At 36.1% G+C, this 21,863-nt stretch overlaps 8 protein-coding genes across 8 annotated transcripts; 6 read left to right on the top strand and 2 right to left on the bottom strand. All coding sequences in view use genetic code 12, as the record gives it.

Moving 5' to 3' along the window:
- Nucleotides 1–1,123: 1,123 nt before the first annotated feature.
- CTRG_03128 (uncharacterized protein) lies at nucleotides 1,124–2,662 on the top strand (the record flags this gene model as incomplete). Its single annotated transcript, XM_002548785.1, has 1 exon — nucleotides 1,124–2,662. The coding sequence occupies one exon, from the start codon at nucleotides 1,124–1,126 to the stop codon at nucleotides 2,660–2,662; it is 1,539 nt and encodes a 512-aa protein (XP_002548831.1).
- A 253-nt stretch (nucleotides 2,663–2,915) lies between these two features.
- Nucleotides 2,916–3,392, top strand: ARC15 (Arc15p; the record flags this gene model as incomplete). Its single annotated transcript, XM_002548784.1, has 1 exon — nucleotides 2,916–3,392. One exon carries the CDS (start codon nucleotides 2,916–2,918, stop codon nucleotides 3,390–3,392), a length of 477 nt encoding a protein of 158 aa, XP_002548830.1.
- Nucleotides 3,393–3,519: 127 nt separating this feature from the next.
- Nucleotides 3,520–6,387, bottom strand: CTRG_03126 (uncharacterized protein; the record flags this gene model as incomplete). Its single annotated transcript, XM_002548783.1, has 1 exon — nucleotides 3,520–6,387. The coding sequence occupies one exon, from the start codon at nucleotides 6,385–6,387 to the stop codon at nucleotides 3,520–3,522; it is 2,868 nt and encodes a 955-aa protein (XP_002548829.1).
- A 2,095-nt stretch (nucleotides 6,388–8,482) lies between these two features.
- CTRG_03125 (CFEM domain-containing protein) lies at nucleotides 8,483–11,713 on the top strand (the record flags this gene model as incomplete). The annotated part of the gene is made up of 1 exon (XM_002548782.1): nucleotides 8,483–11,713. The coding sequence occupies one exon, from the start codon at nucleotides 8,483–8,485 to the stop codon at nucleotides 11,711–11,713; it is 3,231 nt and encodes a 1,076-aa protein (XP_002548828.1).
- A 440-nt stretch (nucleotides 11,714–12,153) lies between these two features.
- Nucleotides 12,154–12,696, top strand: CTRG_03124 (uncharacterized protein; the record flags this gene model as incomplete). Its single annotated transcript, XM_002548781.1, has 1 exon — nucleotides 12,154–12,696. One exon carries the CDS (start codon nucleotides 12,154–12,156, stop codon nucleotides 12,694–12,696), a length of 543 nt encoding a protein of 180 aa, XP_002548827.1.
- Nucleotides 12,697–12,997: 301 nt separating this feature from the next.
- CLG1 (Clg1p) lies at nucleotides 12,998–13,825 on the bottom strand (the record flags this gene model as incomplete). The annotated part of the gene is made up of 1 exon (XM_002548780.1): nucleotides 12,998–13,825. The coding sequence occupies one exon, from the start codon at nucleotides 13,823–13,825 to the stop codon at nucleotides 12,998–13,000; it is 828 nt and encodes a 275-aa protein (XP_002548826.1).
- A 2,133-nt stretch (nucleotides 13,826–15,958) lies between these two features.
- On the top strand, nucleotides 15,959–18,043 carry CTRG_03122 (uncharacterized protein; the record flags this gene model as incomplete). Its single annotated transcript, XM_002548779.1, has 1 exon — nucleotides 15,959–18,043. The coding sequence occupies one exon, from the start codon at nucleotides 15,959–15,961 to the stop codon at nucleotides 18,041–18,043; it is 2,085 nt and encodes a 694-aa protein (XP_002548825.1).
- A 2,916-nt stretch (nucleotides 18,044–20,959) lies between these two features.
- CTRG_03121 (uncharacterized protein) lies at nucleotides 20,960–21,721 on the top strand (the record flags this gene model as incomplete). The annotated part of the gene is made up of 1 exon (XM_002548778.1): nucleotides 20,960–21,721. The coding sequence occupies one exon, from the start codon at nucleotides 20,960–20,962 to the stop codon at nucleotides 21,719–21,721; it is 762 nt and encodes a 253-aa protein (XP_002548824.1).
- Nucleotides 21,722–21,863: the final 142 nt, after the last annotated feature.

Below are 21,863 nucleotides of genomic sequence, written 5' to 3'. Positions count from 1 at the left end.
AATATCTTCTTGGTTGTAAAAAGAGAGAAAGAAAAAGATCGTGATTGAGTTTTCTCTTTTTCTTTCTATTTTTTTTTGGTTGTCTGGTTTGTTTTTGTTTTATAATTTTGTCCCTGACACTTGTTGTCTGCACACTAAAGAATAGAAAATATTTGTTGTTCTGTTCTGTCCTGTTTGTGATGGACCTGTGGCCTGCGCCTACGCCTACGCCCGCACCCACACACGGTAGGTGGAATTTCAATTCGTCGCGGTATGATTTTCAGTTGTGAGTTGTTCTTTCTTTATTTGTGTTTTGTCTTGTATCGTTAAGAAGAACTTTAAATTGCAATACATCAACTGGAGTTACTCCAACTCGAATTAATTAGTCTTGTGACCATCACGTTGCATCTTACATATATTAAACTATGTGACCCACTACTTCGTGGTGATCTGAACCTCAACAAAAATAAAAATAAAAAATTCCTTTTCTCTTGACGATCCGTTTATTCTTTGCTTTCATTTACGAACTATTTGGATCTTGAAAGACAATAACAAATAAACACTCGCAGCCCTGGTTTACCTAATCAATTGTTCTATTAGCCATTACTTGATTGTTGATTTGTGTGCTTCTTATCAATGTTATTGTCTTGATGAAAGTTTGGTAAACCTGATGTCGTTCAAGTTTTGTTACTGCCGCGTCGTGTAAATGCAGAATTGCATTCAATTCTGAAACATCTAATGATCCCAGTATTTGTGTGTGTGTGTTTATTATTAGCAATCAGTAATTTTCTTGTCAGTCGCTCTCGTAGGGTTTACTCATTATCAATTTTTTCACCAACTGATTTCTTAATTTGATAAAATTTTCAAGCAAATTTCACACAAATATTGGAAACTTTATCGAAAACCAATAAAGAATTACATCTTAATATTGATTTATACTTTACAACACTCATTTAAATGACCACTCTTTTCAATCCCTTGATTGGTTGATCTCCTGCCGCGCCGCACAAGGTGCGGACCCACTCTAGTGATTTCTCTTGCGTAATAAGATCAGAGAGAATGAAAAGAGAAGAAGAAGGAAAAAAAAATTTAAGAGAAAATCTAAATCCATGAAATATCACTGCTATACCACAGACAGACCAACATGATTCTACGCAATACTTATTCGAGGTTATCACGTAACTGTTTTGTCCCTATTCGTAGAATCACACAGTCTTTAACCCTTGGAAATGACACATCCAAGAAGAACACAGTTCCTCCACATGAGAATGGATTATACTTTGGAAAATTCACCAAAGAAGAATACGAAGAAGCTAAAAAAGCAATAGAAGAACAAATATCAAAATTAGAGGGCCAGATTAAAGGTGATTATAATATTCGTGAAAATATAGGTAAGATTGCCCAATTCCCAGAACCTAGCGATAAATCTTCTTCACCAAAAAAAATAAATAATTTGACTGATTTATTCCAACAAACTATAAAATTAACTGGCCCCTTACCATTAAGTGCTTATATGAGACAATGTCTTACACATCCTGAATTTGGATATTATACTACGAGAAATCCCTTGAGTTTAAGAACAGGAGATTTTATCACTTCACCGGAAATTTCATCTGTATTTGGGGAAATGATTGGAATATGGTATTTCAGTATCTGGCAACAACAAAATTATCCAAAACATATAAGATTCGTTGAATTTGGTCCAGGTAAAGGTACTTTGATATTCGACGTATTGAAAACCTTCAACAAATTTGTGGAAAAATTATCCAAAGAAAAACCAACCATTGAAATTTCATTGATTGAAGCTTCGAAAGTCTTGCGTAAAGAACAATGGAAATTGATGTGTGATCCAGAACAACCTTTTGAAACAACCGAAGAAGGTTATAACAGATCAGTGACGAAATGGGGGAATGAAATTAGTTGGTTGGATACTGAAAAGGATATTAAACATGACAATGAAATTGCCAACTTTATAATTGCTCATGAATTCTTTGATGCTTTGCCTATTAAAGGATTTATTCGTGAGGAGAAAGGTTGGAGAGAATTAATGGTTGAACACACTCCAAGTGTGAACAATACTCAACTTAAGTTAGAGTCCAAAGAAACCCCACAAGAAGAGGACGAATCGTTGAATACTGAATTCCATTTAACCATAGCTCCTAAAGAAACCCCATCATCAATGATACCTCAAATAAGTAAGCGTTATCGTGACTTACCTGTTGGAACACGAATTGAGATATGTCCTGATGCAGAATTATACATTATGAAAATGGTTCAATTATTGAATAATTCTAACAAGGGTGCGATTTTAGTCATAGATTATGGTACTGCAAATGAAATACCTTCAAATTCATTAAGAGGGATTCACCAACACAAGTTTGTCTCACCCTTCTGGAACCCAGGGGAAGTGGATTTATCAATTGATGTTGATTTTGAAAATCTCAAGTTGTTGACAAACGATATTGTTGAAAGTTTTGGACCAACTTCACAAGGAGACTGGTTGCATAATATTGGTATTGGTTATAGAGTCGACCAGTTGATCAAGATGAATAATGAAGCTCCACATGTTCAAGATAAGATTTATGGGGCATATAGAAGATTGACAGATAAGGACCAAATGGGTAATATTTATAAGTTTTTAGCTCTCTTACCAAAGGGATCATCAGCTCCTCCTGGTTTCTAGAGTGTTTCTGTATATAGAATAACATATTTATTAATCATCGTTGTACGATTATCTTCGTAGTGTTCTCTCACCACTGAATCCGAGAATTCAACCAAAACTTTGTTCAGTACAAGAAGGAAAAAAAAAAAGACGAAACCAGAAAAAAGACGCAACAAGTCAACGGATACCGACGAAAAAAAAGAGGAAATCCAACAACTACAATCAAAACCCAAGACCACCACTAAACAAACAAACAAGAACAATTATCAACACAATGTCATCAGAAGATTGGAGAAGAATAGATATTGACGCATTAGAACCAGAAAACCATTTAACCAAAGAAGAACTATTACCAACTGATATTCCACCTACTTCAATTGATCAAATTCAATCAGTTGCCAGTCAAATTAGATCAAGTTTATCATCAGGTCAATTCCAACTGGCTTTAATATTAGGTTTGGACAATGTACCATATATTGCAGATGAACAAACTAAAGAATTACACGCAAAGACTATATTTGAAGTATTGTGTTCTATTAGAAATAACAACAACATAAATGACTTGACTGGATTTGTTAAAGGTTTGAATAAAGAACAACAAGATGTTTTAATTAAATATTTATATAAGAGCATGAGTAGTGGATACGGTCAAAAACAAGGTGGTTTATTGTTGAATTGGTTTGAAAAAACTGTCGAAGTTACCGGTATTGGCTCAATTTCCCGTTATTTAACTGATAGAAGAACAGTTTAGATTGGTTTAAAACAAAATGATAAACACATTATATATATATATATTAAGTAGGAAATGAAACGAATAAATATATCGACAACAAATGTATAACAAAAGAAAAAATTCAACAGCGATAAAGTTATGTAGATTATTTTCCGGCCGAAGTATCTGTACTTTCGAATCTTTGGCACTTTGAACGATCAATTTTATATGGTGAAACTGATCTTTTTTTATGGTGAGCCGATTTCTTCGATGGTGAAGTATTAATTTTTGATGAAGAAGGTTGTAAAACTCTCTTGTTGACTTCAGTAGGTTTGATTCCCAAATCAATATTTGTATAAATTGGATCATTAATCTGTTCTTTCAACTGAAACTCCAAGTTATTTATTTGCTCTTTCTGAAATTTAATCTTATCATTCAACTCAGCGACTACTCCAGCATGTCTTTCTTTCAATGAATGAACCTCGTTGCTCTTCTTTTGTAATCTTTCGGTTTTAGACTCCCATTCTTCAATCAAATTTTTTAAATGTTGAATTTCATCTTCCTTTTCATTGAGTTGCATTTTATTTGATTCGATAATTTCATTCAATGCTTCCATTTCAAATTTAAGCTTGGCAACATCACTGACTCTCATCTGTTTTTCAATAGCCAAATCAGATTCCAATTCGAATTTCATCGATTGCATTTTTGCTTCAGTGGATTCAGAGTGTTCCTTTAACTGGGAGAGTTGTGATTCATAACGAGAAATCTCAGCAGCATGGATAGCCTCTTGATCTTTTTTACTTTTAGCAGTTTCCTCTAATTGAACTGTCAATTGCTCCACCTCCATATTGATAGATTCAAGGACCTTTTTGGTATCAATTTCACGTTGCTTTAGTTCCTGAATCGACTGTTCAGCTTGGCGGGTTTGTTCAGTATGTCTTTCGTTCAACTCTTGAATAACTTTGTCAGATTTTTCTTTCAATTGACTATGTTGATTATCTCTTTCATTAAGCTGTTTGACAAGTTTTTCAATTTCATTTTTTAATCCTTCGTGAACAGCTTCCACTTGATCTGACTTTGTTTTTAATTTTTCATTCTCAGCAATCAACTCAGCTGATTCTTTGGAAATATCATTAAGTTTATCTTTCAAAGCTTGGTTATCAACTTCAAGTTCCTGCTTGGATTTGCTAATCTCAGAGATCTGCTTCTCATAAGATTTTTCCAACTTGACTTGCTCATCTTTCCATGTTTCATCAGCATTTAGTCTCTCAGCTTTTAATTGAGAGATTTCAAGTTTACACTGTTCAACTAACCCATCCAATTCTTTTTGCTTTTCTGATCCAACTTCAGTCAACTTTTCTAATTGACATTTATATTCGGCTTCTTTGTCATACAATGTTTGTTCTAATTGACCAAGCTTCTGTGATAACTCTTTAATCTGACCATCTTTAGCAAGAATCTGTCCTTTCAACTCGTTACTCGTCTTTGTAGAATTATTTTTAGACTCTTCCAAACCTTCAACCAATGTTTGGATACGAGTTTCCAATTGTGTGATAGTGGTACATTTAGATTTAATTTCATCTTGCAATTTCAATTCGGAATCTTTAAATTTACCTGTAGCTTCATTAAACTCTTGACGGCTCTTTTCAGTCAAATTCAGTGTAATTTGACTTACACGACATTCATGTTGACGAAGTAATTCAGTTTTTTCTGATTCAAATTCTTGATGCATGTTCTCAACTTTTGAATTATGTTCTTCAATCAATTGAAGTACTTGTTCCTTGTTAGCTTCGTTCATATATTCACCTTCTTGTCTGAGCTGATTAATTGTTGATTCCAAACTTCCTAAAACGTTAACAAGTCCTGTTGTTTCCTGTTTGAAACCAAGAAAGTCTTGTTTGATTTCTTTGATTGATTGAACATACTTGTCATGCAATTCTTGTTTTTCGTTCTTTAATTGTTCCAATTTTTCTGCAAAATCGTCAGCAACCGTGTCAGTGCTAGTCGATCTTTGTGCTAAGGACTTCAAATAAATCTTTGAGTTCTTCTCAATGAAAGGATTAGAGTCTAAAGACCGACTGTGGGGATTAGATCTCAATCTAACTCGTTTGACAGTGCTCTTTTCAGGACTGATGGAAACAATTCTTGATCTCTTGGCAAGATTCTTTACTGGACTATGACGACTAGATGAAACTGTTGGCCTTGAATAACTTGGAACTCTTCTAATAGATTTAGTAGTGGTTGTATTATTAGTCGAAGTATTGGACACCGGTGGCTTGAAATTCTTCACTAAATCAGCAACATTAGTCAAGCTTGACTTGATTAAAGAAGGGTTACCATACGGATCTAAGTTCAAGACAAACTTCAAATTCTGGTGCTTAAAGATGAAATTGGTTACCAAGTTATCGGATCTGACATTTTTTGGGTTAACTAATAACTGGGTAATGGCTGAGTTATTTAAATTTGCAAAAGTATTATTGGCTGCGACGCCTTTCTTCTCGTTCCCCATTAAATCGATAAATGTAGTTCTTGTGTTGTTATAATAGAAAGTTACAACAAGACAACTACGAGAAGAATTGGCATTAAATTCAGTAGATTGTGTGGCACGGGATTTGCAAATTTGTTTCCATGCATCGTGACTAAACTTTACTCTCTTCAAAGTACTTTCAAAATTCTGAACATGTTTAAACTCAGATAAAGAAGTATCTAACAAATCAACAACATGTTTGTTTCTGGAAATCTCGAATGCTGTAACAAAAGCAGGACCTTCAAATGTTGATGATTTAGAAGCAACTAACTGTTTCAACATTGTGGTTTTACCACTTGCAGGAGGTCCCATTAAAAGAACACATGAATTGGTATTACTGTCAATCAACTGAGAGTAATTGTTTGTTGAATCTCCAAAAACGTGTTCGAAACTATAGTCGGTTTCATTAAAGCTGATTGTGGTTTCCGAAAGTTGATGAAAATGAGGAACATCTCCAGTAGTATTGGATGACCCCTTGATTTTGAGATATAATGGAATTGAGCTCATCCAGGTGGAAAATAACTAGTTATTGATAGTTTACTAAAGTAGAAATCAACAAAAACGTATAAAAATGGAGACGGGATTGATATACTTGAAAGTTATCTTGATGATGAGACGAATTACTGTTATTTTTTTTTTTGGGTTCAGTGACGAAGATGTAAACAAACAAACAAACAAACAAACAAACAAACAAACAAACAAATCAAGTTTTTTTGTCAATTTCGCGACTTCTCTATATACAGGAAATTAAATAACAGTTATTTCAGTACCAATCTTGTCTATCCATGCGATACGTGTCTATGTCTTAGGGGTGGGGGTTGGCATCGAGTCGACTTGGCGTTGAGTCGACTTGGCGGGAATGTGATACACTTGAAGACGTGTACCAAAGTATATTAAGAATAAAAAGTAGACCAATATGATTAACATTGGAAATACCGCTACGCTATGTTTTCAACGATGATCTTATATACAAGGAAAAGAGACACTTAATGATATTTTTTTTTAAAATATAAATCCATAAAGTGGTGTGAAGACGATCTTCCTCTATAATCGGCATAACTTATGAAAAAGTAAGAGAGTGGTATGTGACAAATTACACTCCTGCACAATATCGTACAAGGAGGTTTCACCCGCAAACTCTAAAGTTGCTGTGTTGGAATAAGGGATGGAGGATCATTGTTATAAATATCAGAGGATTTTCCTACCTAGTGTATGCGAATATCTAATTCAAATACATTAATCAAATGGAGATATATATATATATATATATATATTTACCAAGTATCATCTCTCCACTAACAAAAGTTTGGTCAGAATGTGTTTTTATGACAACGCGACCCAAGAACACGACCTAAGCTCCTGCAGGCGTGTACAGTTGCCAATTCAGTTTTTGAGATGAATTTTTTTTTTTTTCTTCTTCCTGTTCGTTTAAATTGATATTATTTGAAATGAACCTTCGTTTGGATCTGAAAAGTATCAAAACGCAACTAAAGGCTTGTGCTTTGATTATATCCGGTGCTTAGCCAATTTTTTGAAGGGTTATAACGGGGTCTTTTTTGTTGTTGCTTAGTTTTAGATACTTCAAGAGTATGTCTTCAATTAATTTGATGGTATTGATAATTATTTGACTCAGCAAAGGCGTCGGCCCCACTCTCCGATATGACCGACATTCTCGCTCATACACAAAGAAATTCAGAATGTGAACAATCCTTGTGAGTTTAGTACCACTAAAAACAAAGAATTGTGAACCAAAATCAGATGGTTCTATTTTTAAAGAATATTGCGGAAAAATTGCTAATGGTTATTGTGTTATTTTTGCATAATCTAATCGATCTAGTCATGAAATTCGATAAAAAGTGAAGTTTTGGATATGTGAATAATCAATTACGCGAATGATACAATGGACTAAACTAATTATCCGGTGAGAACTAAGCATTGGTAGTACAAGGTAATTCAATACAAGTGAGATCCTGTCAGATGTGAGTGATGAAACTATGCCGGTACTGTTTAAAATAATTCTTTCTTTTAAAAAAAACCAACTATAAACCCTCTAATGTCGTTTAATTGTATTATTACTGGTAAGTTTTCGCGTTCACTTCTGTCCATCACCGGATATTGGCGCCAAGATTTTAGTGCACAGGCTTTGCAGTAAACAATCCCGATTGGGCAAAGAGAAGCACCAAGTTGTATTATATGTACCACAAAGGGAAGTTAGTACGCATTCTGGTGGGTTTTCGCAGTTCTTGGCCTAATTTAAGACCTCGCAGATTGGAAGAAAGTTAATAAATCGTACTAAACAATGAAATCTGGTTGCACTCAATGTACTTGGCATTTTGAATTTCATGGAGTTATCGATCTACTCGCAATATTTTCACTTTTATTTGTCGTTCCTATTGCCTGCTCCGCAAACCTTGATATTTGTGCTAGGTCGAAAGATAGATCTGATTGGATAGAATCTATAAATATCGGAATTGTGAATACATCTAGTCCGTGGACATGGATGTACACATCAATGATTTAAAAGGAAGCCGATTTCTCTAAATTTGGAAGTCCATTGTTTTCTGGTAGTTTTGAAAATCAATAGTCAACAGGGTTATTAACCATGAAGTTCTCAGTTGCTACCACAATTGCTTTCGCTTCACTTGCCTATGCTGAAGCTCCAGCTCCAGCTGTAACTCAGGCTCCAACTGAACCAAAAATTGTTGCCAGAGCCGTTTCTAGAACTGCCAGTATCAATGGTTTCAGTGATCCACTTTATGATGCCGTCCCAGAATGTGCTCAAGCTTGTTTAGTTAGAAGCACCTCCAACACTCCATGTCCATACTGGGATGCTGGTTGTTTGTGTGTTATGCCACAATTTGCAGGACCAATTGGTTTGTGTATTGCTGAAAACTGTAAAGGTGAAGAAGTTGTTTCAGCTACTAGCTTGGCCAATTCTGTTTGTTCATCTGCCGGTGTTCCATCCCCATACTGGAGAATTCCATCAAGTGTCAGTGACAGTTTAGATTACGCTGCCACTGCTATTCCATCTTCCGAAGCCAGCTCAGAAGCTGAAGCTACCTCTTCTGCTGCTGCTGACGAATCATCTCCTGTTGTTGAATCATCTTCTGTTAAAGAATCATCTCCTGTTGTTGAAGAATCATCTACTGTTAAAGAATCATCTCCTGTTGTTGAATCATCTTCAGAACAACCACAAGAAACTGAATCTAGTGCTGCTCCAGAATCTTCCATTACCGATGCCCCAGAATCACAATCCTCTTCATCCGCCACCACCACAGCTGTTATCAGAACTGCCAGTATCAATGGTTTTGCTGATCCACTTTACGACGCCGTCCCAGAATGTGCTCAAGCTTGTTTAGTTAGAAGCACCTCCAACACTCCATGTCCATACTGGGATGCTGGTTGTTTGTGTGTTATGCCACAATTTGCAGGACCAATTGGTTTGTGTATTGCTGAAAACTGTAAAGGTGAAGAAGTTGTTTCAGCTACTAGCTTGGCTAACTCCGTTTGTTCATCTGCCGGTGTTCCATCCCCATACTGGAGAATTCCATCAAGTGTCAGTGACAGCTTAGACTATGCTGCTACTGCTATCCCAACTTCTGACGCCAGTTCCGAAGCTATTGCCACCTCTTCTGCTGTTGCTGAAGAATCATCCGCTGTTGAAGAATCATCTACTGTTGCTGAAGCTTCTTCAGAACAACCACAAGAAACTGGATCTTCTATCGTCCCAGAATCCTCCGTTACTGACGCTCCAGAAACCTCCACTACCAATGGGGATCTGGGATTCACACAATACCCGTCTGTCGCCAAAACAGCAAGTTACAATGGTTTTGCTGATCCAATCTACGATTCTGTTCCAGATTGTGCCAAAGACTGTTTGAAACAATCAACCAGTAACACCCCATGTCCTTACTGGGACACCGGTTGTTTGTGTGTTATGCCACAATTTGGTGGTCCAATTGGTAAATGTATTGCTGAACAATGTCAAGGTGAAGAAGTTGTTTCTGCCACCAGCTTGGCTAGTTCCATGTGTTCTTCTGCTGGTGTTTGGGAACCATACTGGATGATTCCATCAAGTGTCAAAGATAGCTTGGATTACGCTGCCACTGCCGTTCCAACTTCTGAAGCTAGTTCCGAAGCTGTTGCCACTTCTTCTGTCGAGGAAGTTTCTTCTGTCGAACAACCACAAGAAACCGAATCTGCTTCTTCCGCTGAACCAAGTTCTACTGTTGAAGAAACCAGCGATGTTGCTTCATCTGCTTCTGATGTCCCATCAGAAACCCCATCTTTGGTTACTTGTTACATCAATAATGAAGCTGTTGCTGAAGTTGATTATGAAACTGGTATTTGTGATTTCGAGCTTCCATCTGACTTGGATCCTTTCTTTAACTTTGTTTCTGCTGAAGACTACAACATCCAATACTACTACGCTCGTGTCAACGGTAACCAATTCACCAATGACATCCGTTCTGCCGGAAGAGTTATTAGTATCCCAGCCAAGACCTTATACAAATTAGTCACTAGAGTTCACGAAGTTCTCTTGCAACAATCCGCTGGTGCCCAAAAGAGAGATGAAGTTGATGACTTCCTTGATTCTGTTGCTGATACCGATGGTACTGATACTGGTATTGATCTTTCTGTTGATGTTACCGCTTCATCTTCTTCAAGTGAAGCCGACACTGCTACTTCTTCCTTGTCTGAATCCAGTGCTGGTGAATCCGGAGCTGTGTCTTCTGCTTCTGCCTCTGCTTCTGCTTCTGCTGAAGAATCTGCTGCTGCTTCTGCTTCCGCTGATGAATCTTCTGCTGCTTCTGCTTCTGCTGAAGAATCTGTTGCATCCTCTGCTTCCGCTGAAGAATCTGCTGCTGCTTCTGCTTCTGCTGAAGAATCTTCTGCTGCTTCTGCTTCTGCTGAAGAATCTGTTGCTTCCTCTGCTTCCGCTGAAGAATCTGCTGCTGCTTCTGCTTCTGCTGACGAATCTGCTGCTGCCTCTGCTTCCGCTGAAGAATCTGTTGCTTCCTCTGCTTCTGCCACCACCTTTGGTTCTGACTCCGTTTCCGATGTTGCTTCAAGTGAATTACCAGGCACTATTACTGTTACTGAAACTTGTACTGATGATGAAGGTCATGTTACTACTGAAACTGTTATCATTACTTCTCATGTTACTGAATATTGTGAACAAACTTCTGCTTCTGCTGTTCAATCTTCTGCTTGTGACGAACAATCCAGTGCCAAGTCTGAACAAAGCTCTGCTTCTGAAGAACAAGACAAGGTCGTCACTACTATCTACTCCTGTGAATCTGCTAAGAGTTCTCTTGAATCTGTTAAGTCCAGTGCCGAGTCTGCTCACAAGACTGAAATTGTTGCCAGTTGTGAAAGTGAATTGAGTTCCATCAACTCTGTTGAATCAGTTGCTTATGTTACTCTTACCTCATTGATTGAAGTTCAAGAATCATGCATTGCCAAGCAAACTTCATTAGCTCAAGTCCAATCATCTGCTGCTTCTGTTCAATTAAGTGCTGCTCATGCTCAAGAATCATCTCGTGCTGTTGAAAATGCTGAAAGTGCCGTTGCTGAAGCTTCTAAAGCTGCTGATGAAATTCAAACAGTTGTTGAATACATCACTTTGACTGTTGAAAATGGTGCTAGTGAAAAACCAACTGGTGTTGTTGCTTCTACTATTACTTCAGTTTCTTTACAAACTGAATCCACTGATGAACAATCATCCAGTACTTCTCCAGCCGTTGAAATTGCCAACGCTGGTGCTTCTTTAACTGCCAGTGCTTTCGCTTTGATTGTTTCTACTGGTATTTTCTTTGGTCTTTTGATCTAAATTTGAGAGGTAAAAAAAATCCAGCCAAATACCTAATTATTAATTCTTCTTTTGTTTTTTGACACTTAATTGTATTATTTTAAGTAAATTTTCGGTTCACTCATAGTAGTGATTTCTTTTGTATAGATATACATATTATTTTTATTTTAACGATTGTTTTGATATTTCAATTAGTTTTTAACATAAATGTAGCTGGAATATCTTATTCTGAAATTCTATACCTGTTCGGAAACTATTACAGTTATGCACATATTTGGACGTGTCTAAACCGTGTTTTTGCTCCCAACGTTGATGTTTTTTTTTCTTTAAAATTTGTTTTTGTCTTCCTATTTTCCCACCTTAAAGCAACCAAGGATGATTGGCTTCTTTTTTTTTTGTTTTAGGATCCACCCCAAAAAATCAAAACAAATATTTATATTTCCCTATCAATTGTATTTATAATGTCTGAACCAATTGAATCCAAAGAAGAAAAAGTAGAAGAGCCCGTTGCAGAAGTTACTGCTACTGAAGAAAGCGAAAGTACAGAGCAAGAAAAACAACAACAACAAACCGAAAAAGAAGAAGACGGAAAAGAAGAAGAAGGAAAAGAAGAAGAATCGAAGAAAAGACCTAGCGATCAAAGTTCAGAGAAGAAAAAAAAGAAAAGAAGAAGAAGAAATTATGATGAAGAAGATGAAGCCTTAGAAAAAGAAGAAGAGAAAGAAAAGGAAGCTAAGGTTGGTGCTACTGGAGTGGGTGCTGTTGATGATGATGACGAAGATGAAGATGAGGACGAGGATTATGAACAAGGTAAATTGGATGATGAAGATGAAGAAGATGATGAATTGTTAGAAATTGATGAATCCAATATCATCACTACAGGTAGAAGAACAAGAGGTAAAGTTATTGATTTTGCTAAAGCTGCGGAGAAATTGGATAAAGAATCAGGTGTATTGGCTGAAGAAGAAGAAGAGGATGAAGAAGAAGGAGAATTCAAAGAATAATTAATGTACGATTTATATCTCTACTGTTGCAGAAAGTTGTTAATGTATATTATTAAATTATGAATAATGATTTTTAAAAAAAAAACTAAAAAAAAAAACCACAAACATTCTTCTAATAATAAGAGCAGTAGGAATAATAACCAAAGTAATATTAAAATACTAATAATAGTAAAAAAAAAGGAAAACAAATTAGATTAATTAAGCAACTACTATTGATGGTGTATGAAAGACAAACTAACGAAATAAACCAACAACACAACGAGAATGAAGGTTGGCGGATTAAACTTAAAAAAAAAAAGGTCTAAGGGAATACCAGGATTACAACTGGATCGTAATATAATGATGGCATTGGAGCAGCTGGAGGAACAGGAACATGTTGGGTAGGTTGAGAATAGTAGTAGTTATATGATTGTGGATAATAACTATAGGATTGTTGTGGATAGTAACTGTAGGATGAATAAGATGGTTCATCATACCCATAGTTATAGTTGCTATTGTATTGAGACATGGTAGTAGTAGCTGCAGCGGCAGCACCAATACCAACGCCAACACCAGTAGCCATAGTTGCCGAGGAAGTGAGTCCAGTTGGGGTGAGCGACGCGGTACTACCACTAATTGAAGGAGGAGTAGCACCAGCAACACCAACAGTAGGCGCGGTTGTATTATAACCATTTTGCAAGTAAGTGTACCAACATTTTTCCAAGATTTCAATGTTTTCCAGGAACTTATTGATAAACAAATCCCACTTGATAGCTTCGAGCCATTTTCTCTCGTACTCATTCAACATCTCCAATCTGATACCACTGGCTTGGGACCATGAACGAGCAGTGAATGTAGCATCATCCTGACTCTTATTTGCCAACATCATGGAGACCACCAAAAGGGTGAAGACTTCGCCTTCATCCATGAATGGGACTTCCAAGTGGGAAAACCTCTGGTTGAGATATTCTATAGCAACCAAGATGGTTGTTTTCGTCAAACGGGTAGCATAGAGTAACAGATTAAGCAGTTGTTCGAAGTTAATCGATGGATTATGAGGTTGCTTTAACATCCTAAATGCTACCCAAGTTATAAACTTGGACATTTGTTCATAATCCATAACTGCTTCAATCTGTGTTTGAGGAATCATGGTTGACTAAAGAACCAGAAAGAAAGAGAAAGGTTTACACTCAAAAAAAAAAAACCGAACACATTCTTTTGTGATGATTTCCCACTGAAAATATTTTTTTCCTCTGTGTCATACTCACTCACTCACCCTCTCTGAATAAAACGTTTAATAAAGAAAAAAAAAAAAAGAAAGAAAAAAAAAAAAAAACAAAAAAAACTTTCTTGTTGCACACACGACCACACACACACAGGTCAATACACACGGTAATATGTACACGACTTTAATTCTTTTGTTGGTTTAAAATTCTTTTTCGTTTTGTTGGCGAGTATTACATAATCCAACACAGTACTATATACAGCAACTATTGAATTTAAATACAAAAGAATAGTATAATGATTAAGAGGTATTAGTTTATATAAGATGGGCGAATTTTAACAACCAATCAGTTACTTGTTACGTAATTTCGTAAACTCGTATAGAATAAAAGCAAGAAGGAAAGAGAGAAAAAAAAAGAAATAGCAGGAAAGATTTCGTTCAACAAAAAAATGACTTTCTTTTTCTTTGTGTGATGTGAATGTGATGTGATGGTGTTCAAAAACAAAAAACAAAAAAAAATTTATGCAATTAATTTAATAGGGGAAACAAAACAAAAACGAAACGACTCAACCCTAAAATTTAACTACTCGTTTCCCGATACTTCCTTCGTTACTTAAATTAACAGTGGTATCATAGGATCTTTTTAATTTTCTTTACTCGGCAAAAATGAAGAACAGGTTTTTCTTTTTGAATGCTATTCGCACAAGCAGGGATCCAGTAATAAAATGAATTAAATAATAAAAATCTAAAAGGGTTAGTCATGAACCCTGTCTAATTAAATGTGGGCAAAATAAGAAAACACATTACATTGCTACATTCATAATGCAAGCTACGTTGGAAATATCAATAGAGTTATGACTCAATGAGCTCGATGAACGGAGTTCCTTTCTGTAGACAAAAAAAAAAAAAAACAAAACTACACATGCCATACTTTCATTCCGATTAAGGAAAAAGAAAAAAACCCAAACTGCCACGTGATGTCAACACGTGACATGATTTTATATGAGTAAAATGACAGCAGGAAACGACACGGCAAATCCCAAATAGAACACTGGAGTCCATTTAGAACTCGGAGACCATTGGCATCTCAGATTGAAGACCAGATTCCACTGATATTCTATTGTTGTACCATTATTTCACTCTTGAAAAGTGATATTATCTTCTTTATTTATACTCTTGTCTTGGTTTGTATTTATCAGCCCTATCTATTCCCGTTCGTATTTTCAGAAGTTTGAGCGTATTTCCGAGTAAATCTAAGACAAACCTATCATTTTCAAAATCACGTAAATACGACAATAGCAGCAATGAAATACCGAGTTGTTAGCATTCAACGAACCAATCGTTTATTGGCTGGCTTCCACTTGTGGGGGATCCATGGATATGAGTTGAACAAACAATAAGTTAAGAATTGGTTTTTTTTTTACTGTGAATAGAAGTATACGGCACTGCCAAGAAATTTGCATGCAAAAATAAAAAAAAAACGACAAAGAAGAGGAGAATCTACAGATGGAATAGATAAACTACTAAGCATTTCATCAGTTTCTGTATCACAAGAGAGAAACCAAATGGGTGGACATGTAAGTAAGGCAAATGATATATGCCAATGTGAGTAATTATGAATGTACTTTAACACGCTGCAGAATCTAAGAAATTATCTCAGCAATACGAGGAGAAACATTCTTTTCAATATAATTTCCATGAATTAGTTTTAACAATAGGTATAAGGTTTGATAACTTTGGGGGGGGGAAAGAAGGAAGAGAGACAGAAAGATAGAGAAGTACAATGCATAAATTATTAACTAATTCTTTATTACCTGTAATGATTTGTAAAAATGACAATGAGCTATTAATTTATAATTTGCAGCTTTGTTCATTGGCTGGAATTAACATGTGTATTTTGCTCTTCGACATGCTAATTAACTCCTAGGGGTGGATTGATACATGAGGAGATTGGAAACTGACTCTACTTTATAAATCGAGTGAATATTCCAAAATTTTCAAGTTCTTCGTTGATTGTTCTTCCCCCTACGTGACTTTTTATATATCTACAACGGTACAATGTTGCTAACAATTTATTATATTACAATCTCATATTTTGTATCCATTTCATTAGCCCATAATGCAAAATTTTCTCTTATGGGTGATGGTTTAGTTTATTGGGCATGCGATTATCAACTGGACGTGGCTACCTTTTGCGGTGATGATCTTTTATATACCGCATGTAAATGTTCAAACAAGAATGCATTGGCTACGATTGCTGGATGTATGGCATACAATAACAGAAACACCACTAGCGTTGACAAAACTGCGACTAAAATTTGTCTTGATTATGGTGACATTACTCTTTCTGAAGGCTGGTTCGAGGAAGCTTACCAATATTACTTGGACAATGCAGTTTACCTTGAAGAGATTCCCGATTTCAATGCTAGTATTCCTATTGATGTTCCTCTTAAATTTAATGGAACCATGATTTTGTTGTACTATGATGCCTATGATCATTTCTTTGGTAATTATGACAATTCTTTCTACTATGGTGCCGGTGCTTTGGGGTACTGGTTATTGGTGATGGTTATTGAAGGTGTTGTCAACTGGTCTAAAGTGTTGTTTCCTGGTTTAATCAAAAGATTAACGTTTGCTCCTATCACATGGTGGAGATCTTATGTATCGATGCCAGCTACGTTCAGAAAGAGAAAAGCACAGGAATTGCCATTATTGAAGTTCTTTGACTGTTTGATTCCATCGAGATATGAGTCGCTTGTTATTCTTGGATTCTATGCTTATATCATTGCTGTCCATTGCATCAAATTGCACTACGTAAAAGAAGTTCCTATCTATGAAACTGCATATTTGTTCAGACTCCGTAACATTGCTGATAGGACTGGTATAGTAGCTACCGTTATGATGCCATTGGTGTTCCTTTTTGGTGGTAGAAATAATGTCATGCAATGGTTAACTGGGATGAGCTACAACCAATTTATGACGTATCATCGTCACATCGCTAGAGTGATGGTTGCCTTGGTTATAATTCACTCTGTGAATTTTACCATCTTGGAAGGTGAGTATTACTCTAGTGAGGCAGCAGAACCCTACTTCTACTGGGGTATTATTGCTACTATTGCTGGTGGATTGATTTGGTTACAGGCGATGCTTTTCTTCAGAAGACGATGGTATGAAATGTTTTTGTTCATACACATCGTTATGGTCGCCATTTATATTGTGGGTACGTGGATCCATGTTGATGATCTTGGATATGTTTGGTTCTGTTACGCCAGTATTGCACTTTGGTGTTTTGATAGATTGATTAGAATTGTGAGGTTGTTCTGGTTTGGTTTCCCCAAAGCAAGAGTCACTTTAATTGGCAACGATACCATCAAAGTTGTTATCCCCAAACCGCGGTACTGGTATTCTGTTCCTGGTGGCCATGCATTTATATCATTCTTTCGTGTTTCTTGTTTCTGGCAATCACATCCATTCACGTTTGTTGATTCACCCGATGATAAAAATATCATGTTGTTTTGTAAAGTCGAGGGGGGAATGACACATGGGTTGTATCAATACTTGGCTAAACAGCCAGATCAAACTGCATCTATTGTTGTTGGAGTAGAAGGTCCATATGGTGAACCAACTCCTGCTAGATATGCGGATACTGCTGTGTTCATTGCTGGTGGAAATGGTATTCCTGGTATTTATTCTGAAATTATGTATATGGCCAGGAAAACACTGGAGAACTCCAAGAAAGTTATGAAGTTGGTTTGGATTGTTAAAGACTACCCCTCTTTGACTTGGTTCAATGATGAACTCGAACAGTTGAAGAGCACTGATGTTCACACTATTATCTATGTCACTCGTCCTGATCAGTCTACCGGCAGTGATGTGGATAAGAAATCAGACAGCAAGGAAAGTGGGGACGACGATAAGGAGTCAATCAAGTCAAGATTGGCTCATATTGAATTCAAAGAAGGAAGACCATCACTTGAAGATCTTATTGTTGATGAAATTAGTGAATCTCAAGGATCAATTGCTTTTGTCGCTTGTGGTCATCCAGCTATGGTTGATGAATTACGTTATTTCGCTGGGCATAACGTTACTAACCCAGATCACAAGAGAGTTGATTTCTATGAACAATTACAAGTCTGGGCCTAGTTAGTTTATATTGTTTGTAGATACTGTCAGTAGAAACAAATATATATTCGAGAATGAAGTGCCGTACACGAGTTTAAGGAAGTACCAAATGAGTTATAAAGTCCATCAGTATGACACTTACCTAGTCTCTACACATGACATGATTTTCAAAGATAAACAAACACCACAGCACAAACTTAAACATAATAAATTAAAGATGAAGCAGGCATCACATCTTAACATTACGGAAGCTTCCTGCCTGCCACGCAATATTTGATGAAAATGAAAGAAACAGAAATATTAAATTTTTTGTAATTGTAATCTGTGTAAATTACTGCTTCGTGGTAACAATCATAGTCAGATGCGTGACAAAACTAAATTAGGCGTATTGACTTGATAGTTTGTTGCACACACAAATACAAATAGACTCCGAAATTGTTTGATTTTCAGGGCATATGGTAGCACTAAACATATAATGCACAATAAAAAATACCTACACAAATACACCAAAAAAACTCAACTATAAAGGGAAAAAAAAACAACTTTCAAAAAAAAAACTTTTTTACAACACTTCCTTTTCCTTTTCCTTTTTGTTTTATCAACAATTAATATCAATCATTTATATATGTTATCAGTTTTATCAAGTAAGTATCAATTGATGTGTTTTATTCATGGCTGCAAATACTAACTTCAATATAAGGAATTACAATCCATTATCCATAACAAGTTTACAAAGAATAAGAGGTTATATGTTCTCCATCAGTTATTACTATATGTTCCCCAGTAGTAGTTGCTTGTGTTACTTGGTTAAGTCGTTGCAAAAAAAGTCACCAACTGATAGCTCCTTTAGTATGAGGCACAAACATAAGAAGAACCTTCCAAATAAGATAGTAACTTGGGAACACATGTTATCTTGAACCTTACACAAGGGATCAACATATACACAAAGGGGCGATGTTGATTAGAGAAGGTTCTTCAAAAGATTGTGACTGGTCATCACTATCTTTAAAAGCTACTGATCGGGATATTGAACTAACCTATCCCGATCAGTAGTAGTGGTGGTTTATTACAAACCACTACTTGTAGAGGACCAGGTAGAGGACCGTCGACCAGTACCCTTCCCTCCTGGTTCATCCTCTATCTATTCCCCCTTGGGTCAGTAGGGGGACGCGATATGGCAACTCAAGAAGAGGGCCATAGTCGGGCTGGGTCGGCCCCACAAACACATACACTTGTGGGCCCAGCTCGTCCCTCTCCTTTTAATTAGGAGAGGTGGTAAGTGGATGGGAGGAGGGCCAACCCTTCATCATTTGGTTCTTTCCACCACTTCCACATTTGACATTGCAGATGGCCCCGGCTGATACTTATGATTGAATTAATGTAAAAAGGTGAATTAGTCAGTGTAGTGAGACACAGACAAAGAGATTATTTTATCAATATATCACAGAGCATCATTTGGGCTAATATATAACTAGTAAAAGAAGCACCAGTATACCACAATGTGAAATTGCAAACCTGATGAATTGATTCGAACATACCACGTAACATCTATATAATGTACAGTTTTATTACAAAGATAAAGATATAACCTAGTTTTTTATACTGTGGAGTTTGTGAATTCAATTCTAATGTGTGTAGTACGTCTATCCAAAAGCCAGGTTCACATCCGGTGGAAATATATATCCCCTATTGGTTGTTGTATACGTCATAGGTATTTCTTGTAATCTAGCAATAAGAACCAAAATCAACGTCCAGGACTATCGATGTTGATAGATTGTGTATAGAGAGAACATGGCACATGCCGATACCATTATAAATTACAAGTCAACGAATCTAGATTCAAAAACACATATAGACAAGACTGTGCCTTAGCATGAATCGGAAGGAATGATGAGATAGTCAACCAGAGAATCGCTAACTTTCAGTTAAGAGTTGTTTTTCTTGTAGCATTGCCTCTTTGAGGAAGACAAATCAAGAAATGTCAAACTACTTTCTATAGAAAAAGAAAAAAATAAACAATAAACAAACAAACAAACTTTAAGTTTGCAGCTAATATTGACGTTTATTCAATGCATATAGGCAACAGATGTAATTACAAAAATGGCAGCAAATTATGGGGTCCTAACTTGAACCTTACATTAAAAAAAATATTTATATTTAATAATGGGAATATAAATAAATTGAACTACCATATAGAAAAATGACATGTCTGTGATGAAAATATTTAAAGAAGAACCATGGAAACATCATCGATATATTCCCAATGATACCCGATCACTGTGTGTAAAAAAATCCGGGGAGAATCGGCTTGAGAGTAAAGAGAGAAGTGGCTCTCGTTTTTCCAAACGGGTTTAGTCTTATGGATAATCTCCGTTGAACCATGGGCTCAAAATGACATATGTCATGATTCCAATACTCGACAACAATCAAGAATATTTCCAAGTTGTTTCCCAAAATTCATTCTCGTGACTTTATTCCGCAACTAGTATTAGAACTCATGTTTGGATTAGGGAAAATCGCATGTTTGATCATTCTTGATCATGTTTATTTATTGTGCGTGAATTTCATTTGTTTGCTGGAGCCATCATCTCACTATTGTTCTTGGAAAACATAAAAAAAAATATTATATATCCCGTACGTCATTGATGATACATGAAACCACTGATTTCATTTTTTCTTTCTTTCTTTTTCTTTTATGAAACAATAAACCACCGTAATAAACACAACATGATCGCACAGCTCTTGTAAGGAATAATGTACAAAGTGGAGAAGGAGGAGTATAATGTAGTCATCGTGGTCGAGTCTAGATTTTACTTAAAAACAATCCCAAGTATAAATAACCACGTAAAGAACTTATATAATTAAGTTCACCCCTAGATTATCTCTAACAATAAACAATTTACTTATAATAGATTAACAATAAAATTTCAACAAACAATGTACGGAAGATCATATGGAAGAATGGGCGGCTACGGTGGAGGATACGGTTCAAGTTATCGCTCAAGCTATGGTTCAGGCTATGGTTCAGGCTATGGTTCACGTTATGGTTCGTCCAGGAGGTCGTCAAATAATAGATATAGTAGTTCTGGTACGAGTTCAAACCAACGTAGAGAGTATTCTGGTTCAAATCAACGACAAAATTATGCTACCAGTTCCAACCAACAAAATGGAAACCAATCAAGATATTCAAATTCACAACAACAAGGAAGTAATTATCAAAATTACAGAGGCAATGATCAATACCGATCACAATCTGATCAACAGAATAGAAGCAATTACCAACAAAACAATTACAGGAACAAGAATGTTAATATAAACAAAAATGTCAATGTGAATCATAGACGCAGATTTGGTTTTGGAAGAATGTGGCATTGGCCAATGATGTTTATGTTTTGGCGTGGTTTTTCAAGGAATAGGCATGAGCAGCAACCACCAGTTAATATAGTTCATGTTCACAACCCACCTCAAGGTGACAATGCTCAACAATCTATTCCACAAGGGGAGAATGTTCAACAAACTAATCCACAAGTTGATGCACATCAAGAACAATTATCTACAGATGAAAGAGGTAGAAGAAGTAGTACCAGCTCTGGCCGCGGAAGATCGGCTACTCCTGTTCAACTTGAAAAACAAGACCCACCACCGCCTTATGTACATCCAGAAGGCCAACAACAATATCTGCAGTCAGTTGCAGTTTAGTTTTAATTTGCTTTATATATAGCTTTGTATCAATTGGCTAATATAATGTATGTGTATACACACAAGATGTGTGTATAATTACAATCCAAAGTATTACAACGCCCAAGTGTGAAGGGAATGAAAAGAAAACGAAAAAAAAAAG

Source organism: Candida tropicalis (genome assembly GCF_000006335.3).
Source record: "Candida tropicalis MYA-3404 genomic scaffold supercont3.4, whole genome shotgun sequence".
NCBI lineage: Eukaryota > Fungi > Ascomycota > Pichiomycetes > Serinales > Debaryomycetaceae > Candida > Candida tropicalis.
This window is presented reverse-complemented; position numbering and strand designations above follow the sequence as displayed.